Source organism: Phyllobates terribilis, unplaced genomic scaffold (genome assembly GCF_046119375.1).
Source record: "Phyllobates terribilis strain yellow unplaced genomic scaffold, ASM4611937v1 Scaffold_1__5_contigs__length_1240528914, whole genome shotgun sequence".
NCBI lineage: Eukaryota > Metazoa > Chordata > Amphibia > Anura > Dendrobatidae > Phyllobates > Phyllobates terribilis.
In genome coordinates this window covers 35947747-35969938 of record NW_027362761.1, presented here as the reverse complement: position 1 = coordinate 35969938, position 22192 = coordinate 35947747, and the positions used below count along the sequence as shown (strand labels likewise).

General features: G+C 41.1%; 1 protein-coding gene across 2 annotated transcripts in view; it reads left to right on the top strand.

Moving 5' to 3' along the window:
* HOMER3 (homer scaffold protein 3) overlaps nt 1-22192 on the top strand; it is a 190439-nt gene that overhangs the window by 118843 nt on the left and 49404 nt on the right. For both annotated transcript variants that reach the window (XM_073660847.1, XM_073660798.1), the window contains 3 exons: nt 17546-17702; nt 17780-17911; nt 19809-19916. In XM_073660847.1, coding sequence (XP_073516948.1) covers nt 17546-17702; nt 17780-17911; nt 19809-19916 — 397 coding nt within the window. The remainder of the gene's footprint in view (nt 1-17545; nt 17703-17779; nt 17912-19808; nt 19917-22192) is intronic.

The following is a 22192-nucleotide window of genomic DNA, read 5'->3' as shown; positions in this document are numbered from 1 at the left end:
GCAGACTCCTCCGCCTTTCCCCTGTTTCCAGTCCCTTCTAAATAAACTATAATCTAATAAATTTACCGCCCAGTCGTAGCTATCGTCTAGCCAAGTCTCTGTTATACCTACGATGTCATACCTCTCCTCCGATATAAGCGCCTGCAGCTCATCCGCCTTATTGGTCAGGCTTCTTGCGTTGGTCAGCATGCAAGATAAAACTTTGGGGTTATTTATCATCCTATTCTTCTCTAACGATCTAACTGTACTATCCCCACCCCCCTCTCCACCCTCATTATATTCACTTCTCCCCTTCCCCCTTGCTTGCCTCACATCCCACCTATTTCCTTGGTTTCCCCCCCGTCTCTAGTTTAAAAACTCCTCCAACCTATTAGCCATCTTCTTCCCCAGCACCGCTGCACCCTCCCCATTGAGGTGCAGCCCGTCCCTACGGTAGAGCCTGTAGCCGACCGCGAAGTCGGCCCAGTTCTCCATGAACCCAAACCCTTCTGCCTTGCACCAACTCTTTAGCCACTTATTCACCTCCCTAACTTCCCGTTGGCGCTCCTGTGTGGCTCGCGGGATTGGTAGTATTTCTGAGAAAACTACCTTGGAGGTCCTTGCCCTAAGCTTCCTACCTAGGTCCCTGAAATCATTTTTAAGGACCCTCCATCTACCACTCACTTTGTCATTGGTGCCGATGTGGACCATGACCGCTGGGTCTTCGCCAGCCCCACCCAGTAACCTGTCAACCCGATCCGCGATGTGCCGGACTCGAGCGCCAGGGAGGCAGCACACCGTTCGGCGATCCCGGTCTTTGTGACAGATTGCCCTGTCTGTCCCCCTAATAATAGAGTCACCCACTACCAGAACCTGTCTTGCCTGCCCTACACTTCCCCCCTCCCCCTCATTACTGGAGCATACACTCCCCCGGCGGTCAGAGGATCTGTCGTGCTCCAATAATGCCGGTTCTGAACCAGCCTTCCTATACTTCTTCCCTCTATCCCTCCTAACTGTTATCCAGCTCCCTGCCTGTTCAGCCTGCGCTTCCCCTCTATGCTCCACCCCCAGTATTGACCCATTGAGTGTCTGCTCGGTGAGCAGCAAACTCCGTTCCATGTTGTCGATGCTCCTCAGTACCGCTATCTGAGCACTTAGATCCAGAATTTGGGCTTCCAAGTGCACGATATGCTCACATCTCTCGCAGCAGTATGGATCCTCGAGCGGTTGCTCACGGAATGCATACATTGCACAAGATGTACACTGCACGGCTCCGGCCAACATGGACGTCATTCTAAATATGGGGATACAGTCAGTATATATATACAAGTACAAAACACAATTATTTATATATAGGTGTATGGACGGGGATCAATTAGGGATGTGCAAGTGTATCAATTAGATATCGGCGGGGGATCAGTTAAGTATCAAGTATGGACGGGGGAATCAGATAAGTAGGTCAGGTGGATTAATTAAGTAAAAAGTAAAGTAAAGAAAGAATGAAATACAGTCAGCAATTCAGTCCTAAGTCCTCCCTTCCAAACTTCCTGAATCCAAAGTCACTGAAAAACAAGTCACACACTTACTTTCGTTCGCACTTACGCTCCGGACACACGCAGCTCGTTCACACTCGCAAACGCAATTCACACAGGTATTTTCTGCAGGATTCCCAAATACCTCTTCACTCAATGCACTTCCAAAGTCACTCAATGCACTTCCAAAGTACATATCTCATTAAGGAAAGCACCATCTTCCATACAGCCTGTATTTCCTCGTGCCAAAATAATCCTCCTAGGCCTAGGGTAATACACTGGCTGACACAGACAGAAAAGGGCCCCTGTGCAAGAACAATATATGGGCCCTTTGCAGCCCAAGAGCTCCTAAAAATGTAAAATTGCACCTGCTTTAAAGGTATAAATGTTCCCCCTTACCTCTTAGGCCCCTGTGCGGTCACACAGGTTCCACCAATATGTCCGCCCCTGCACTAAATAGAACACAGGGGAAAGGGAAGCCTCTGTAAGACATCGGATTGAGGGAGGGGTTAACAAAAGGGAAGCAGCTGACTGGCCTGAGCACAAATTATAGGGGTTTGTTGAGCCATAATGTATTTTTGGCTAAAATACTCAAAAAATGTGCAACATTGTGGAGTTTGCTGCAGATCCACTGTTGACCCACTGCAAAATCCCTAAGTCAAGACATTAAGAAAATAAATTGTGGACCGATCAACAGGATAGGTCTAGAGGATAGGTCATCAATAGCATATTAGTGGGGTCCCGAAATCCAGCACCCGTATGATTAGTTGCTTTTTGCGCTGGAGGCTGGATGTAAACACTTTGCTGCGTTGACAAACCTGTGAGCTTATCATAAATCTAATTGTGGATCTTATTATTATTCCAAGATCTATTGATTCAAATGGACTTTTTTCTTGGGAAAACCCCATTAAGTCACTTGATCAGGAATATGAGGAATATATTCTTTTCAGTTGTGGGTTGGTGCAGACTGCAGACGTCTGCGAGCTTGATGACCTAGAATAGGCAAAGGACCTTTAGCCTTATAAGCAAATAGTTTTATTGTAAATGGCATGTGACGGGGATGGGGTCTGGTACATATTTTGCATTGGAGCCGAGAGCTTAAAGCTTAGTAGTGGCTTGGTACTATGCAGCTTTGTAAAGGTGGATCAGCTCAATGCTGATCGAGAAAGGGCTGTATATATGAGAAATACATAATGCAGGTGAACGGTCACCTCTCTCTGGCAGCAGTGTTGTGCAGTAGCTTGTATGGCACTTTGTACACATGTGTGTCCCATAGTCTGAAAGTTTCTTACACATAGGCATCAGTCTCCCATCCGACTATGGTGTGACACTCCTTTTCATACTCAGATTGGTGTGGTTACTCCTTGTCCCTCACTGACAGTTATCTCCATGTCCCTACAGGCAGATGCACTCGTCATGGTCAGAATAAAGGCCTCTGTGCTCTCTTGTGCTGTGACAATATTTGCCCTCTAATAATGGCGGCTCTCTTGTGCAGGTGGACAGGTTTCCTCAAGCAGGACCAAACCTCACATGCCAAAGCTCAGGCTGCAGCTATTTCTTCCTCCTTGTGGCCCTAGGGTGGCATAATGCTTAGTAACCCGCCACAGTAGCAACATATTGGCACAGGCTTTTTCTTCCCAGGACAACCTCCTACTGTTCCTGCCTGCACAATCTGTAAGTCGGACCTCTATGGTGGGAAAATTCCTGCTGTTATGGTGGTTTCTAAGTGACTACCGGGAGCATGAGGATGCCTGCTGAGCTTATCTATCATTGACTTATGACCAAGTGCAACTTGCAGGTGAACGCTAACTCAAAACCCTCGCCCACAATTGGTGGTACCGCAAACGTTTCACCTGCTACCCAGCGACATCCTTAATCAGACATTTCTTGACCTGGAGACATATTTCCTCTGCTAACACCAGTTATGATATTATCACTGCCTAACATCCATCATCACAAATCTGTCCAAAATCTGTTGCTTTACAAATAATAAAATGGTTGGAAAACAGAGTTGCATTAGTCAGACATACATTTTGCATTGCTGTAGCATAACTATCTATAAGGGCATTACTACCAATTCTACCTTGCTGGCAGTACACAGCATATATAGCAGGGCATAACATTACATGACATAGCATTATTATAGCACATCTATTAACACATTTACAAAGTAATAATTTAACATGGGTAGTCAGATGATATTTCCCATGCAACAGAGTTGATAATAACCATGGCAATCAATAAAGGATATAGGCTATACAGTGGCTTGTGAAAGTATTCACCACCACCACCCCCCTTGACTTTTCACCTATTTTGTTACATTACAACCTCTGTTTAAATATTTTTATAATCCGATTTGTGTGCATCAGCACTAAATAGTCTAAGTTGGTAAATTGGTGAAGTGAAGTGAGAAACATTTAGGTATAAATTACAATTATGGGATCAAATAACTAAAAATTGGCATGTACATATGTATTCACCCCTTTTGCGATGGAGCCCCTAAAAAATTCTGGTGCAAGCAGTTACCTTCATAAATCACATGCTTAGTGTAAGGAAGTCCACCTGTGTGCAATCTGTCACATGGTCTGTCAGTATATACACACCTTTTCTGAAAGGCCACAGAGGCTGCAACACCACTAACCAAACAACACCATGCAGACCAAGGAGATCTCCAAACAAGTCAGGGACAATATTGTTGAGAAGTACAAGTCAGGATTGGGTTATAAAAAAATATCCCAATCTCTGATAATCCCTGAAGCACCATCAAATCCATTATCAAATGGAAAGAACATGGTACCACAAAAACCCTGCCAAGAGAGGGCCGCCCACCAAAACTCTAAGCCCGGGAAAGGAGGGCATTAATTAGAAAGGCAGCACAGAGACCAACGGTAACCCTGAAGAAGCTGCAGAGTTTCCAAACAGAGACTGTGAGTATCTGTTCATACAAACACAAAAAGACATACACTCCACAGAGGTGGTTTTTATGGAAGAGTGGGCAGAAAAAAAGCCTTTACTTATACACAAAATTTATAAGGCTTGTTTTGAGTTTGCCAAAAGACATGTGGGAGACTCCCCAAATGTATTGAGGAAGGTGCTGTAGTCAGATGAGACCAAAGTAGAACTTTTTGCCACCAAGGTAAACGCTATGTCTGGCACCAAACCAACACAGCTCATCACCCCAAGAACACCATCCCCACAGTAAAACATGGTGTTGACAGCATCATGTTGTGTGGATGTTTTTCAGCAACAGTGACAGGGAAAATGGTCCGAGTCAAGGAGAAGATGATGATGCGAAATACAGGGATATTCTTTAGCAAAACCTGTTTTAGTCTGTCAGTGATTTTAGACTGGGACGGAGATTCACCTTCCTACAAGACAATGACCCAAAGCATACAGCTAAAGCAACAATCGAGTGGTTTAAGGGGAAACGTGTAAATGTTTTAGAGTGGCCTAGTCAAAGCCCACACCTTAATCCAATTGAGAATCTGTGGTCAGACTTGAAGATTACTGTTCACCAGAAGAAACCATCTTACTTGAAGGAGCTGGAGCAGTTTTGCCTTGAGGAATGAGCAAAAATCCCAGTGGCAAGATGTGGAAAGCTCATAGAGACTTATCCAAAACCATTTGCAGATTTAATTGCTGCAAAAGGAGGCTCTGCAAAATACTGACTTTAGGGGGGTGAATAGTTATGCACACTGAAGTTTTCAGTTATTTTGTCCTATTTGTTGTTTGCTTCCCAATAAAAAGAAAACCAAATGTTCACTGTTGTAGACATGTTCTTTTCATGAACTGATGCAAACCCTCAAAGAATTCCAGGTTGTGAACTAGCAAAATACGAAAATGCCAAAAGGAGTGAATACTTTTGCAAGCCACTGTATATTGTTATCAGTTTTCTTGTAGAGGGTGGCTGGTCATTTTCCAATCCTCCTACATGCTAGGAGGGTCTTCTTTATGTTCTGTCATGGTATTTATAAGTGACATTTTATTCAGTAGTAGCCTGCTTGCATATTCTGTAGTGTAAATGTAATATGTGCATTATTCTGTTCAAGTTGCAGCCTTTCATTCTCTAAATGTCATTGCTAGGTCTCCCAGCAGTTTCTGGCAGCAGTCCTCTCAATGTCTTGTAACCCAGCATGCAGCAACGCTCTTTTAAAATAATAGGGCAGAATGCCACTCACGTCAGAATGTTATTTCCCAATGACAACTTGCCCGGTGGAAGACACTGTCTTGCTGAGACATCCTAATCCTGGATTTCTATTTAAAATAGCATTGTCAGAAAACGATTTATAATTCAGAAAATCGTATGTCTGAGGAATATTGAACTTCATATGCTTATTTGTAGAATTAATACATATGTATTAATTATACAGTACTCTAGTTTTTCCGGTAGTCCCTTAAACAATCAATGGAGCAGAGGTCGAGTGTGAACACCTCCTGTCCAATCAAAATGGGTCTTTGGATTACTGGGGGTCCTAGCTGTCAGATCTCCCAACGATCAGTAAGTCTTCTCCTCTCCTATGGACTGAGGATAACTTACTATTTTGGGAATAAACATGACACAAAAAAAGCATACTATTAGATCAAATGGGCTGTATAAATGCACCCAACAGGGACAAACACCACAGTTCCCACCACAAACACTATAGGGTCTGTCTGCATCCTGCAGAAAATGAATACATGAGGTGTTAATTGGTATTTTGGTCTAAATATTCAAGCTCACAACCCACGTCAAGGGTCTTTGTTGTCTTGCTATACTTAAATAACAGCAGTTCATTGAAAAGGGCATAAATCCAACAAACATCACAGAAAAAAGAAGCCACACTTACCGGTCACAGCACAAAGGCATTCCTGGTATGATAATGGGCAACCCCTTCCCCAGGAAACCATGCATGGGAAGGAGTTGCCTATTTTTATATCCTGTAATGCATTTGTGCTGTTACCGGCTATTGGTAAGTGTGGGTTCTTTTTGGTGTTTAGTACGGTGTCGGTGTGTGTAGATGATAGATGTGTGAGCGGTTGTCCATCAGTATTTTGCACCTGTGCTGCCTCAGCCTTTATCATTGGGGCCTGCGGCATCATGCAGTGCATTCATGCTGTGACCAGGTATTGATAAGTATGGCACTTTTTCTGTGATTTTTTGGGGGATTTGATGTCCTTTTCAGTAAATTACTGTTAATTTTAGTGTAGGGACAAGACAATGGGGACCCTTAACACGGGCTGCGAGATTGCCTATTTTAGTCAAAATATCATCTAAGACTATGGTCTTTTTCAGTTTCTGCAGGGTGCAGTCAATCCCTGTAATGTTGGTGGGGAAATTGAGGTATCTGTGTCTGTGGGGTGCACTGAGTGCTAGACAGTACTCCTGAACTAATAGTATGGGACTCACTAATAGGCCATAAGCCGGCTAATACATGGATCTGTGTGACTGACACCTTATGCAAGCCTTCTCCATGTGCATCTATAATACTAGACCACTACCCCTCCATGGATGATAGATGTGTGAGCGGTTGTCCATCAGTATTTTGCACCTGTGCTGCCTCAGCCTTTATCATTGGGGCCTGTGGCATCCTACAGTGCATTAGTATTGTGACCAGGTCTTGGTGAGTGTTGCGCCCTTTTTTTCTGTGATGTATTTTTCAGTTAATTGTTTATCTTTCGAATAACCCTTTAAGAATTTGAGTAACTCAGTGGAAAAAGGAATACCATTGTATATACTTGTCTCCTCATTATCCACCATCTTTTTTCAGTGAGATTCGTTTTCCAGATCTGATTCTTTAAAAAGTGATTCTAGATAATTTTTTATTTTGGGCATAGGCTTTCAGCAATAGAAAATAAGATACACACCAATACTCCCCCACCCCTCTGTACAGGCCCAGCACTGACTCTCCGCTGCTGCTCTGGTCTTAGTCGATTGGCTGCAGTGGTGACACCATGATTACAGCATATGTTACCACTCCAGCCAATCGTCGAACTCAATATTGTGTGCTGTATAATCATCCCCAGTGAGCCTGGTGATTGGCTACAGAAATCACGTGTGCTATAGTCATAATGTCACTGCTGTAGTCTGTCCACAAAGTCCAGAGCAGCAGGAGAGAGCCAGTGCTGGACCTGATGAGGGTGTATTGGTGTTTTTTATTACTCTTTATGTCGGCAAACTTATTGCCCAAATAAAAAAATTATCCCAAACAACCAACCCCTTAAGATCTGTTAGACAGTCAGGTAGCTGTAGGTTTTAAATTTTGCGGGGAATTGGTGAGAGGAGGGGTTGCATACGTTAAAGACACTATCCTGAATTATCCTATTGAAAATAATCTTATAACGCAGCATGGGTATAGATTTATAAGGGATCGGCTCGCTTCTGTGAGTTATAGACGAGACCTTGGTAACACTTGATGTTGTATATCAAGGCTTTGCAAAGCCATTTGATATTGTCCTACATAAAAGATTAGTAGAAAAAGGGGAATTCTTGAACAGTAGAAAAGTATGTTGAATTAAGGTAACACTTTTCTCAAGAATAAAAATTCAGAGGGTTTTATTAACTCCTTACCGCCTAAGCCTGTTTTCATCCTCCTGACAGGACCTAATTTTTCAAATCTAACGTGTCACTTTGGTAATAACTTTTTGGAATGCTTTTTCCAATCCCCGTGATTATGATATTGTTTTTTTGGTGATACAGTGTACTTTTTGATAGTGGAAAATTTAGGTCTATAAAATTTACGTTTATTTGAGAAAATTCAGAAAAATTTGCAATTTTCAAACTTTGTCTTTTTATGCCCTTGGGCACAGTCAGCCAGCCGTATAGATCGGACCGGGGTCGGACTGCAATGCTCGGACTGGCCGCGGCTCTCCTGACCGAGCGTGACAGCTGCATAGAAATACATGAAGCTGTCACACTCTGGGTGGGAGAGCCGTTGGCCAGTCCGATTTATGTGGCCGTCTGACTGGGTCCTAGTAGCTATTCATACCGCACAAAATAGTTAATAAATAAAATTTCCTATAAGTATAATCTACATTTGCATCACTTTTGAAATGTCTTTTTATTTTTTTTAGGTTCTTATTCAGGCGTCCATTTTTTGCATACGAGTGCTATCCATAAAATGGCATTCTTTTCAACAAAATGTACAAACCTATTTTTAACACACGTTTTCAGTTTTGAAATGACTTTAAGGTCACGTGCGCACGTTCAGTATCTGGTCAGTATTTTACCTCAGTATTTGTAAGCCAAAACCTGGAGTGGGTGATAAATCCAGAAGTGGTGACGTGTTTCTATTATACTTTTCCTCTGATTGTTCCACTCCTGGTTTTGGCTTACAAATACTGATGTAAAAAACTCACCAAATACTGAACACGTGTGGCCTAGGGGTTCTATATGTCAGAAAGTCCCCAAAAGTGAAACAAATAAAAAAAAATTGCACCCCTTGAAGTACTCAAAACTGCATTCATGAAAAAAATGACAAATTACATTCTTTCAACTAAAATGTTGCTTTCACCTCAAATTTTGCTTTTTCACAAGCGGTAATGAGATAAAGTGCACATGAAAATTTGTTAAACAAATTCGACTGAACGCGCCGATACCCCATATGTTTTCAGAATCTACTCTATGGGCACACAGCATGGCACAGAAGGAAGGTGCGCTAATTGACTTTTTCAGCGCAATTCTGTCAGGAATTTATTGTACATGCCACATCACATTTATAAAACTCTCAAGGTGACGAAACATCAGTTTTCTTCTACAAAATTGTTGGTTTAGCCCCAAATGTTTGATTTTTACACAGATAATAGGAGAAAATGGACTGCACAATTTGTAAAGCAATTTTTCTTCAGTACCCCAATACCCCATATGTGGTCAGAAACTACTGTTTGGGTACAAGTCAGGGCTCGGAAGGGAAGGAGCATGATTTAACTTCTGTTACGCATTTCTGGCCGGAATGGATTGAGGACGCCATGTCAAATTTACAGGGCCCCCAAGGTGCAGAAACAGCAGAAATTCCCCTCAAGTGCACCACTCATAGCATTCATCTAAGGGTGTAGTGACCTTTCTGGACCCACATGTGTTTCTCAAAAGTTTATAACATAGGGACGCGAAAAATGAAAAATGAAGGTTTTTTTCCACTAAAATGATGCATTAGCTCCGAATATTTTATTTTCAAAAGGAGGAATAGGAAAAAATGGAAGCCACAATTTGTAAATGCAAATTGTCTCTTCCACTAGAGAGAGGACTGGAACTCTATAGCTTCTTATATTCTTTACAATTTGTAAAGAAATTTCTCATGAACACAGCAATACCCAATATGTGGTCAAAGGCTACTGTTTGGACAAATGCAGAGCACAGAAGGGAAGGAATGCTATTTGGCTTTTGGATTACAAATTTGCTTTGTAAAGTTTGCTGGTGTAACTTGCAGAGGCCTCGAGGTACCAGAGCAAAAAAAAGTAACCCTATTTCAGAAACTGCACACCTCAAGAAATTAATCTAGGGGTGAGGTGAACATTTCCGACCCAGAGTTGTTTCACAGAAACTACTGTTTGTGCACAAGGCGAGGCTAGAAAGAGAAAAATCTGTATTTGACTTTTGGAGCACAAATTTGTAAGTAATAGTTTGTGGGTGCCACTTGCAGAGCCCGCAAAGTGCCAGAACAGCAGAAAACTGCCAAAGTGACGACACATTTTGGTAACTACAAACCTTACATATTTCATGTAGGAGTTTAATGAGTATTTGCATCTCAGAAGGGTTTCACCGATTTCTTTACTATTGGGCTGTGTAAAAATGAAACGTTACATTGGTTACAATAATAAGTAGATTTAACTCAAAATATTTAATCTTTACCATGGCTACAAAGAAAAAACTTACCCTGTAGTTTATTATGTGATTTCTCCCAAGTATGGCAATACCCTATTTGAGGACATACATTACTGTTTGTTACATGTATTGACAGTGGCATCTGAGGGGTTAAACAGCTGTGATTAGTTGCTAGCATCAGTCGTGGATATTACTGCAAAGTGTTAGCTATGATTTACTGCTGACACCCTCTGATGATTTTACCAATTCTACGTGTACGGCACAATGATTTTGACTGTATAATCAGTCCTGGACGTGCAGCAATCAAATGATTAATGGCAGAGTTATACAGTATCAGAGATGGGCAGAGATTGACAATATATGTGGATAAATGTAAGGTCATGCACATGTACCAAAAAACAGTTTTTACAATTCAGTAAATAAATAAGTGTAATTCTTGTAAAACTTCACTAAAAAAGGAATTGGGGGGTGGGTACTTGCGGACATAAAAAAAATTGAAGGTTAATAAAAACTTGAGATGTATTAAAGAGGCATTGTTGCTTATACAAGAGCATACAGTTAGTGGCCAAAAGTTTTGACTACTTCACTAATAACAGGTCTAACCGGTCATGTTAAGACCCTATTTTTAAGCTACCTGCCACTGCAGAAACTCTCCTTCATCTATTCTATTTACCCCTACAGTTCACACTCCCCTGATGAATCCTCTGGATAGAGGAGGAAACACGTAGGGAGGGCTACAATCCATTCTGGGGTACTACCTAAGCAATATTACATTTAAGTACTGCCCTTGTCAGGGCAGGAGCAATACATGGGGCACGGCAAGGTTTGGTAGACTAAGTCCCTGACACGTTCTGCTCCTACTATCCTGCCTGGACGACAGTGTTTCATCGTGCAACATGGGTGAGACCAAACCTTTTATATGAGCACTGGCTTTTTTAGCACTTGAACTTTAAATTGTTGTTGTTGGTGGTCAATGTGTATTTCTATCTTATTCTTGGTATTTTAAAGCATATCATTAAGTTATATTTTAATATCTATATCTCTTTGCTGGTAATTTTTATAATCACTGACAGTTCTGTACAGGTCTATCTTACAGTACTAGACCCATGCTTCCTCCTCTTCCTTTAATGGCAGAATTTTACGTTATCAGCAGGCTGATGATCAATGGCAGACATGTATGCAATCAGCAAAAAAATGGTTAACAGCAGGCAGTAGTGATGAGTAGGCAAATTGGATTTTAGTTGCCAGAAAAGATTACACACTGTTACATGCAGCAGTGTTATAGTATAAACAGCACCAGTATTAACAGAGATAAGCTTGTTATGATTATAGCAGACAAATGATTAATGCAGTTCTGAGCCAGGAAATAAATGCAGATAGTTGACAAACAAACAGTAGTTTTGCCTCTGTACAAGTCACTAGTGCGGTCATACTTAGAATACTGGGTAGAATTTTGGGCTCCAGTATATAAGAAGAACATAGACGAATTAGAATGGGTGCAGAGAAGAGCAACCAAGGTTATTAAGGGAATGGGTGGTCTGCAATACCAAGACAGGTTATCAAGCTTCAGATTAGTCAGTTTGAAAAAGGTCTTATTGCAAATATATGAATGGATAGTTCTGAGATTTCTTTAACCCTTTCGCGCCAGAGCCTGTTTTCGCCTTCGTGACCAGGCCAATTTTTTCAATTCGGACCACTGTCAGTTTATGAGGTAATAGCTCTGGAACGCTTCAACGGTTCCCACTGATTCTGAGATTGATTTTTTGTGATACCTTGTACTTCATGGTAAAATTTATTCGATATGACTTGCGTTTATTTGTGAAAAAATCGGAAATTTGGCGAAAATTTGTAATATTTCGCAATTTTCAATCTTTGAATTTTCATGCCCTTATGTCACAGAAATAGTTAATAAATAACATTTCCCACATGTCTACTTTACATCATCACAATTTTGGAACCAAAATTTTTTTTTCTCAGGAAGTTATACGGGTTAAAATTTGACCAGCGATTTCTCATTTTTTCAACAAAATTTACAAAAACATTTTTTTAGGGACCACATCTTATTTGAAGTGACTTTGAGAGGTCTTTATGACAGAAAATGCCAAAAAGTGACACCATTCTAAAAATTTCAACCCTCAATGTGCTCAAAACCACATTCCAGAAGTTTATTAACCCTTTAGGTGCTTCACGGGAATTTTTGGGATGTGGAAGAAAACAATGAACATTTTACTTTTTTTCACAAAAATGTTACTTTAGACCCCAATTTTTTTTATTTTCACAAGGGTAACAGGAAAAAATGGACTACACAATTTGTAGTGCAATTTCTCTTGACCACCCCTTAGGGAACTTATCTAGATGTGGGGACACTGTTTGGGCGCACTGCAGGGTTCGGAAGGAAAGGATCACTATTTGACTTTTTGAATGTAAAATTTGTTTTAATAATTAGCAGACGCCATGTCGCATTTGGGGAGCCCCTGATATGCCTAAACAGTGGAAACCCCCCACAAGTGCCACCATTTTGGAAACTAGACCCCTTAGGGAACTTATCTAAATGTGTGGTGAGCACCTTGAACCTACAGGTGCTTCACAGAAGTTTATAATATTGAGCCGTAAAAATACAATTTTCACATTTTTCCCACAAAAATGTTTTTCATCCCCCAATTTTGCATTATCATAAGGGTAAGAGGAGAAATTGCACAATGAAATTTGTTGTGCAATTTCTCCTGAGTTCCCCGATACCCCATATGTGGTGGAAAACTACTGCTTTGGCACACAGCAGGGCTTGGAAGAGAAAGGAGCGCTATGTTGACTGGGATAGGGTGCAGACACCATGTCACATTTGAAGAGTCGCTGACATGCCGAAACAGCAGAAACCCCCACAAGTGACCCCATTTTGTAAACTACACCTCTCAACAAATTCATCTAGGGAAGTAGTGAGTATTTTTTAATTTTTAAATTTATACCATTGGGCAGTGAAGAGAAAATAATTATATTTTTACCACAAAAAAATTGTTTTAGCCTCAGATTTTACATTTTCACGCAGGGCAATGGGTAAAAATGGTGCGGAAATGTGTCACACAATTTCTTCTAAATGTGGCAATACCCCATATGTGTCTGTACAGTACCGCTTAGCCATACGGCGAGACCCAGAAGGGACGGAGCTCTATTTGACTCTTGGAGAACAAATTATTGTAGAATAGTTTGTAGACTCCTTATACACAGCCCCTAAGTGCTAGAAGAGCAGAATCCCCCATCAAGTGACCCCATTTTGGAAATTATACCCCTTTGGGAATTTACCTACAGGTGTAGTGGCGATTTTGACTCCATGGGTCTTTTCCAGAAACAAGCAGCAGTGGATGTTGCTGAGTGAAAATTTCAAACTGCCGTTGAAGTGACCAGTACGCTATAGTGACCAGTAGGATGTAGTGACCAGTACGTTGTGCCCAGCTCATGCTTCTGGAGACATGCACCTGTAGATTAGGCAAGTTCTCATCGCTACAGGAATGCCAAACATGTGGACCCTAAATGTAGTTTAGGCACATTGTGGGGCTCAGAAAGGAGAGAGGCATTTGGATTTGGGAGCACAAAATTTTCGGAATTTCTTTTGGGGCTCAAGGGCCATTTTGCTTTTCCAGAGCCTTTGTGCTACCAGTAACTTGGAAGGCCCTTATATTTTTAACAGATGACGGACCTGAGTGGGGACTTGCTTTTTTTGAGGACTGAATTGAAGCTTTTATTGGGAACATTTTGCATAACGTTTATCCGGCACTCTAGGCTGAGCGCTTACATCGGGGTTTCCATCTAAATCTCCAAGTGATGTAATTCAGATGAAACCCCCGCGGGATCCATTCATCATAATGAGGCAACAGAGTTACTCTGGACTCCATCTGGCCTCTGTTTAGTGGTGTCCTTTTTTTCAGAAGTGCACTAAACTGTGGCCAACCGCACTTTTATGCACGCCTAAAAAAACTGACACCGTGGGATCACAGGCCAGACAGCATCCATAGTGCCTCCATCTGTAGGGAATCTTCCGTCATGGGTTCCGTCTGAATCACGTATTTCAGAGATTTACACGGAAACCCCGGCTTAAGCGCTCTGCGCAGAGCGCAGTATAAATGGAGCAGAGCCTTACTGCGATCTTTGGGAGACATAATAGACAAATCAGCAGTAGGTGAAGAATTGGTTTTATTTATTTTTTACGCCGTTCCTCGTGCGATATAAGTGATTAGACGACTTTATTCTTCGGGTCGGTGCAATTACAGCGATACCAGATTCATATCGGGTTTTTATGATTGACAGCTGTCACACATTAAAAGACGCTTTTTTTGCAAAATCTAGTTTTTGCATCACCATATTTTGAGAGCTATAATTTTTCCATATTTCGGCCGACAGATTAATGTAAGGACTTGTTTTTTGTGGGACGAGTTGACATTTTTATTGGTACCATTTTTGGGTACGTGACATTTTTTGATCGCTTTCTATTCCGTTTTTTGGGAGGTAAAATTAACAAAAAGCAGCTATTCAGGATTTGTTTTTTGTGTTTTTTTTTATGCCGTTCTGCGTGTGGTAAAAGTGATAAGGCAGCTTTATTTTTCGGGTTAGTACGTTTACAGCGATACTACACTTATATAGTTTTTTTATGTTTTGGAGCTTTTACACAATAAAACTATTTTCTAGAAAAAAAAAAAATTTGCATCGCTTTATTCTGAGAGCTATAACTTTTTTATTCTTCGGCTGATGGAGCTGTATGGCGGCTTTTTTTTTTGCAGGACAAGATGACGTTTTCAGCGGTACCATTTTTATTTCCATTTGGCTTTTTGATCACATTTTATTCCACTTTTTTTTTGGCGATATGATGAAAAAGCATAGTTTTTTGCTCTGTTTTTAATTTATTTATTTTTTACGGTGTGAACAGAAGGGGTTAATTAGTGTGATAGTTTTATAGATCGGGTTGTTCCGGACACGGCGATACCAAATATGTGTGCCTTTATTGTTTTTGCATAAATATACGGATTTATAGGTTTAATATATATATATATATATATATATATATATATATATATATATATATATATATATATATATATATATATACTTTTTTTTATTATTATTATTTTGTGATATTTTTTTTTTTAACAGTTTGAAAACATTTTTAGACTTTTTTTTTACTTAGTCCCTGTATGGGACTTCAGTTTTTATTTTTCTAATCACTGTTCTCATGCAATGCAATAGACATGTATTGCATTGCATGAGAGCTGACAGTTTTACACTGTGAGTATCTCCTGCTAGACTTCAGCTGCTGGCTGAGCCTAGCAGGACCGTGTGACCTCCGGCTGCCATGACAACGCCGGGTCCTATTAGGCATCACGGGGGCCGTCGGAAAGGTAAGTGGGTGACCCCCTCCTCTCTTACTATCTCCTAAATGCCGCGATCGCTATGGATCGTGGCACCTAGAAGATAGCAAAAGGTTAACATCATTGGGACCTGATCTAATCAGGTCCCGATGATGTCCCCTGTCAAAGCTACTGCTCTGCACTGCAGCACTTGCAGGACCCTGGCAAAGAGGCATGCTGTATGTTTAAACAGGTTGTCCACTACTTTTACATTGATGGCCTATTCTTAGAATAGGTCATCAATGTCTGATTGGCCAGGGCCCGACACCCATCACTCCTTCTGATCAGCCGTTATGCTGTGTCAGTGGCGGTGGCCGCCGACTGGAAGTACTTACTTACGGAGCTGGCCGTCCACTTGTAGTGGCCGCTGCAGGGTACTGTACAATCCACCTACTCTTGATTTGAATAGGAGGCGGATGTGTAATACCAAGCCCGGCCACAACCAGAAGATGGCACAGCTCGGCAAGTGAGTACCGGCGTCTGCCGCCGACACTGATGACTGCTGATCAGCAGGGGTGACTGGTGTCGGACCACAGCCGATCAGACAGTGATGACCTATCCTAAGGATAGGCCATCAATGTAAAAGTAGTGGACAACCTTTTTAAGGTTTCACCATTTCCACAGAGGAATCTTTACTGTAATACAGTGAGACTATGTAACTCTTTGTCACACAATCTTGTGATGGTTGATAGGGCCTTAGCTGACATGAAAGATAATACAGAAAGTTACAGGTACTAGATTTCTAGAGAAAGGTAATTGTTCCAGAGGTTTATATTGTAAGATTTGCAGTAAAAAATATTTGCCCCCTAATATGAGAAAACTGGCAACTGCCACATAGGCGTTTCTTGATGGATTTGTGTCTTGTTTTCTTCCCTAAAAATATATGGTATGACTCATATTCAACCTGATCTTTGAACAAAATTGTCACATAATAAAGCAAACATCACTTGTATGACAAGCTGGCTGAATATATATTTTTCAATGTTTTAATTTAAAAAAAGAAAATCTAATTAAAAAAAAAAACACCTGGTCATTGAGGGTCATTGAATACACAGTTAGGCTACTTGCACATGACATCTTTTAAACTCAGATGATCTCATTCGTTTTTCAAGTAGAAGACACTTCAGGAAACATAGGAGCTTTTTTTTTCCTGAAGCTTCTTTTGTGTTGTTATTTTTCCGTTGTTTCCTGAGTGTTTTTCCAAGGTTTTGACTGCTCATGTTTTTTTTTTATTTTTTTATGGTTTTCCCATGGTTTTTGTGATGTTTTCTTTACTGTTGTTTTCCAGACGTTTTTTCACTCCATTGAAAAACTTAAGAAACCACTAGAAAAAATTTTTAAGCAAAATGATGGTAAAAGACGTACGTTCGTTTTCTGTGCACATTTGAGTTTTCCTATTGACTTACATTGTAAAGTACAGAGCGTCTTACAGAGTGGAAAAGCCCAGAAGAAGAAGCGCTTCTTTCAAGCGCTTTTTAGATACCTGGAGTGGATAAAAGGTGCTCAGAAAACTTAACACAAACACAGCAAGTCGTTTTACATAAAAAGGTATATGTTCGTTCTTTTAAAAGTTTTCTGATAGATTTTTCAGGGGTTTCTGCAGCAAAATCTTTTAGGAAAAATACGGTGTGTTCACATATGCTAAAAGCATAAAAATCGTTGAGTACGGTATAGAATTGGTCAAAACTTCCTTTACAGTTTGTTGAACAAAATCTTTACAGATTATAGGACATGCTGCAGACTTTGTGTAGCCAGAAAGTCTTAAACAGACATTGGTAGAGAAATGTTATTACAGTTCAATTTCTCACAAAATATGCTTAAAACAGTACCTCTCTCTTTTCTAGGGAACAGCCCATATTCAGCACCCGAGCCCATGTTTTTCAAATTGATCCTGTCACCAAAAAGAACTGGATTCCCGCCAGCAAACATGCTGCTACTGTATCATACTTCTTTGACGCTACAAGAAATGTGTATCGGATCATTAGTGTGGGTGGCACCAAGGTGAGGCATCAGTGTGACGTGTGTTGGACAATGCAGAGTAAATGATTTTTCCTGAGTGTGACTAATATATTTTACAGGCTATTATCAACAGCACTATTACCCCAAACATGACCTTCACTAAGACTTCGCAGAAATTTGGGCAGTGGGCTGACAGTCGAGCAAACACAGTATATGGCTTGGGCTTTGCCTCGGAACAGAACCTGACCCAGGTAAATGAATAATACAAAATATGTTGACATATAATGTCTGCAAACCATCAGAAGAAGACACACAGAATTACTGTAATTGACTAGTACTCGCCCTGTTTTTTTGGAATCCATAGGCGGTATGGCAGCACAGTGGGTCCGTATATGTATTGCCTTATTAAAGAGGTTGTCCGCTACTTTTTCATTGGATAGGTCATCAATGTGTGATCAGTCAGGGTCAGACACCCGGCACCCTCGCTGATCAGCTGTTTTTGGTGTCGGCGGCCGCCTGCCAGAACTGCTTGATTGCAGAGCGGCCGCAGGGTACTACATATCCACCTCCTATTGGTTTGAATAGGAGGCGAATGTGCAGTACCCAGCCATGGCCACTATCAGAAGACAGAGCAGTTCTGCAATTGATCATCTCCAGCCGGCAGTTAACGCTGACCCTGAGAATAGCTGATCGGTGAGGGTGGCGGGTGTTGGACCCTGACTAATCACACATTGATAACCTATGTACAATGAAAAAGTAGTGGACAACCTCTTTAGGCATCATATTTTTCCCCAGATGCAATACTTCAAGCCTAGAATACCTCTGTGTTCGGTTAAAGAGGTTGTCCACTACTTTAAAATTGATGACCTATCATTGGGATAGATTATCAGTGTCTGATCAGTGGGGGTGTGACACCCGGCAATCCCACCAATCAGCTGTACCCGCTGTCAGCGGCAGCCGGAACTGCTCAGTTACAGAGCTGTACAGCTCTGTCGATGGAATAGTGGCCACGGGTCCTGCATATCCACCCCCTATTGTATAGAATTGATGGAGCTGCGCTGTGCAGCTCTATAACTGACCAATTCTGCCAGCCACTGACACCAGGAACAGTTGATCGGCAGGGGTGACGGGTCTTGCACCCCCCGATCAGACACCTAGGGATAGATCAATAATGTTAAAGTAGTGGACAGCCTCTTTAAGTTCCCCCAATGAGTTTTTGTTGATTTTTTTTATGCAGGTACTTCCAGTTTAAGCAAAGTGGATGAGGTTTATAGAAATCTCATGCCCAATGTGCTTTTTTATGCAGCATAAACTGATCTGTGCTGCGTGTTTGAAATCCGCAACATGTCAATTTTTCTTGCAGGTACACTAAGTTTTATGTTCGGATTTTCCCACAGAATGGCATTAGATGCGCAAAAACAAAGCCGTTTTATTAAAAAACATAACATCCCAAAAAGAGACAAACCCCACAGTGACAAAAACGCAATAAAAACTCATGTAAAAAAACGCATTAAAAACGCAAGCAACCCAATTTACCTAATAGGTGCAGAAAAAAACCTCATCAAATACTCATTATGGGAACGTAGCGTTAAGGGCTCATGCTGATATCCGTGAATCTCTGATCAATCACGGACCTCAATGTATGGATTGGTCGCAGCTCTCCCGACTCGAGCGTGTCAGTCTCATAAAAATATATGAAGCCATCATGCTCCAGTCCAGAGACTAGCAAGCAGTCCGTGCATTGCAGGCTGTGATCGGACCGAGATCCACGGACGTCTGTATCAGCCCTAAGAGTTGTAATGGTACAGGTCACAGTTATTTTGCAATCTTGAATAAACATAGAGGGTCAGTGTAGGCACATTGAAAGCTGTGGTTCTTGTATTAGATCCGCACAATATGCAAGCAGATTTGCATGATATATAGTTAATGTTTAGTTTCCTTCATCCAGTTAATGAGCAAATCAGAACTGGGGCTTGCTCCAATTGCAGGAAATCCCAAACTAGAGGCTCCAACATGCAGCCGCAAATTTATATACTTTGAAAGCAAATGGATTGTCACATTATTGCTACAAATGTATTATAAGAAATGATATGAAATCTGTAAAACTGTAACACTTGTTTTTTTTATCAATGACTCTCCTGACTTCAGTTCGCAGAGAAGTTCCAGGAAGTGAGAGAAGCTGCCCGACTGGCAAGAGAGAAATCTCAGGATAGAACTGACCTGACAAACCCAGCTCTTAATATCACTGCGCAGCAGGTAAGGCAACTTCCACAGGAAAGTAATAAATCAAGTGAATCGCTGAGCATGGAAAATCCATGGACTCCACAGCACTGATCAGACAGCCTGTTGATTTCATTGGACATTACTAAGATAAGGAAACATGGTGCTAACCCCACTGAGCAGCCAAAAACCATTCTGCAGCGAATGCACGCGGCTGAGATCCACTTTAAAAATTGGTTATTAATGGCTGCACAATATACTAGGTAACTATCAGTTCTACCCACAAAACCAAGCGACAATTGATGGTGGGCGAAACTGATATTAATGAGCAATTTGAAAACAGATCTTTGTAGCATGCGGCCAGCGCTATGTGGTTTCCGGATATTCGCTGCCGTGTTTCCTTTTATTAGGGGTTTGCCAACCACAGTGTTGCTTTTAAAGCAATAAGCTGAGATATATTCACCCATCGTTACCTCTGTGGATCCAGCACAGACAAACATCTCATGTTGGGTCTTCCCAGTCACTTGATTGCTGTAGTAGAGCACAGGCTTCTGCAGTTAGATGACTTAAGTGTGGGGTGTCATAACTTTCACAGCTAGCACAAACCGCCAGGATCCATGAGGTTTAGATCAGGTGACTAAGCATCACTTTATCACATTAAAAGCATCCCTGCGGTTGGAGTCGAAAAGCCTATTTCATGGGCGTAATTAAAGACAATATGCCTGAAAACAATTGATTGTACGTGTAATTGTCCTTGCAAATGCGGAACGTGATTGTTTCTATGCTTATGGTTTGTATGCTCTGTTTCAGTTTCCATTACTTGACAAATGCATAGATTGGACTTGATGTTCCTCAGGCCTCATTCAGACAACCGTTTGATTGTTTTTTTTCAGACATGAAAAACTGACCAACATAATTGTGCTAGACCAGTTTTTCATCAGTCAACCACCGATGTCAGCGTGTCAGGTCATCACCATCTGGGTTTTATCCGTTTATCTTATATGCAAAAAAAATTATGGAGGATTCCCATGCTTCTCCTGGCAAACAGTAAAAACAGACAGCACTAGGATGCAATTAGTATACCATAAGTGTGCTGTCCGAATTTTTCATGGATCCATAAAGTTTAATGTATGATTTTTATAAACAACGCAGATCACAAATGGCCAAAAAAACAGACGTGTTCTATAATGGGTACTTATTCTATCTGTGAAAAACACGGGTAGAACAAGTACGTCAAACATGGACGTCTGGACAGGGCCTAACAATGGTTGTGTGAAAGTCCTCCAATGTTATTGGCAATTTATGTAGCAATTACCTCATCTCCTCTTTCTGTGATACTATGATTCTTGTAATCAACCATTTCTGCTTATGTATGGGCTGAATGTTTTGTATGATCCTTGATTTACAGTATGTCACATATTATCCATTCTGAGAAGCTTCAGAATTACCTATATACATTAGCAACACTTTGCTCTTAATGGTGCAAACAGTATAATATGATCATTATGCTAAATTACTTTTTATGCCAGTTTTTCTATTTTCCTTTTTTTCACCTATTTCTGCTATACTTCCTTCTCCTTGTGTTGAACTGCCTCTGCCTGTACTTCCCACACCCACCTAAACTGCTTTATATAATGCTGGAGTGATGGACCTTGGAAATTCCACAGACTGGCAGTGTCATATCCTGGCATTCAGGCATCCTACACTGTGCCAGACGCTGGAGAAGACTACTGGATTAACCACTGCTATCTCAGGGCATTGAACAGATGGATGGAAAACTCTGTTGGTTTTAAACAAGCTGTTCCACGATTATTGCCTTGGAACTTGGGATACACATAGACCTAAATCGCAGAGAAAAAAAAATAGTTTAAACCAACTTCATTAATATGAAATACACTCCTCAACAATGAAATTGCAAGAACAAGAAGGAAAAGTTGTGGAATTATGAAAATCGCAGGTGTTTTCATTGTCTGCCCCCTGCTGGCATTTCCTGCTGGTGATAGTTTCTTGTGTATGTTCAGCCACTCTGCTATAGCTTGAAGCCAGTCAGTGAAATTCCAGCTAGAGTTTATCTCCTTTCTGTTCTTTACTTTGCACCTACATTCTGTTTCTTTTGAGGAAGTAGCCAGCATATAATCTAACAGTTCGTACTTTATACTTTTTTTTGGTTTTCGTGGTTTACTTTACTCACTCAGAGGTCTTTCCTATTTTCAGCACACTTTCCCTTTTATAGGTAATTTACACTTTGCTCTGCCCTCCCGTTCTTTAGGAGGAACGTGAAGCGCTCGATGGCCTTTTGGGCAGTATAGGTT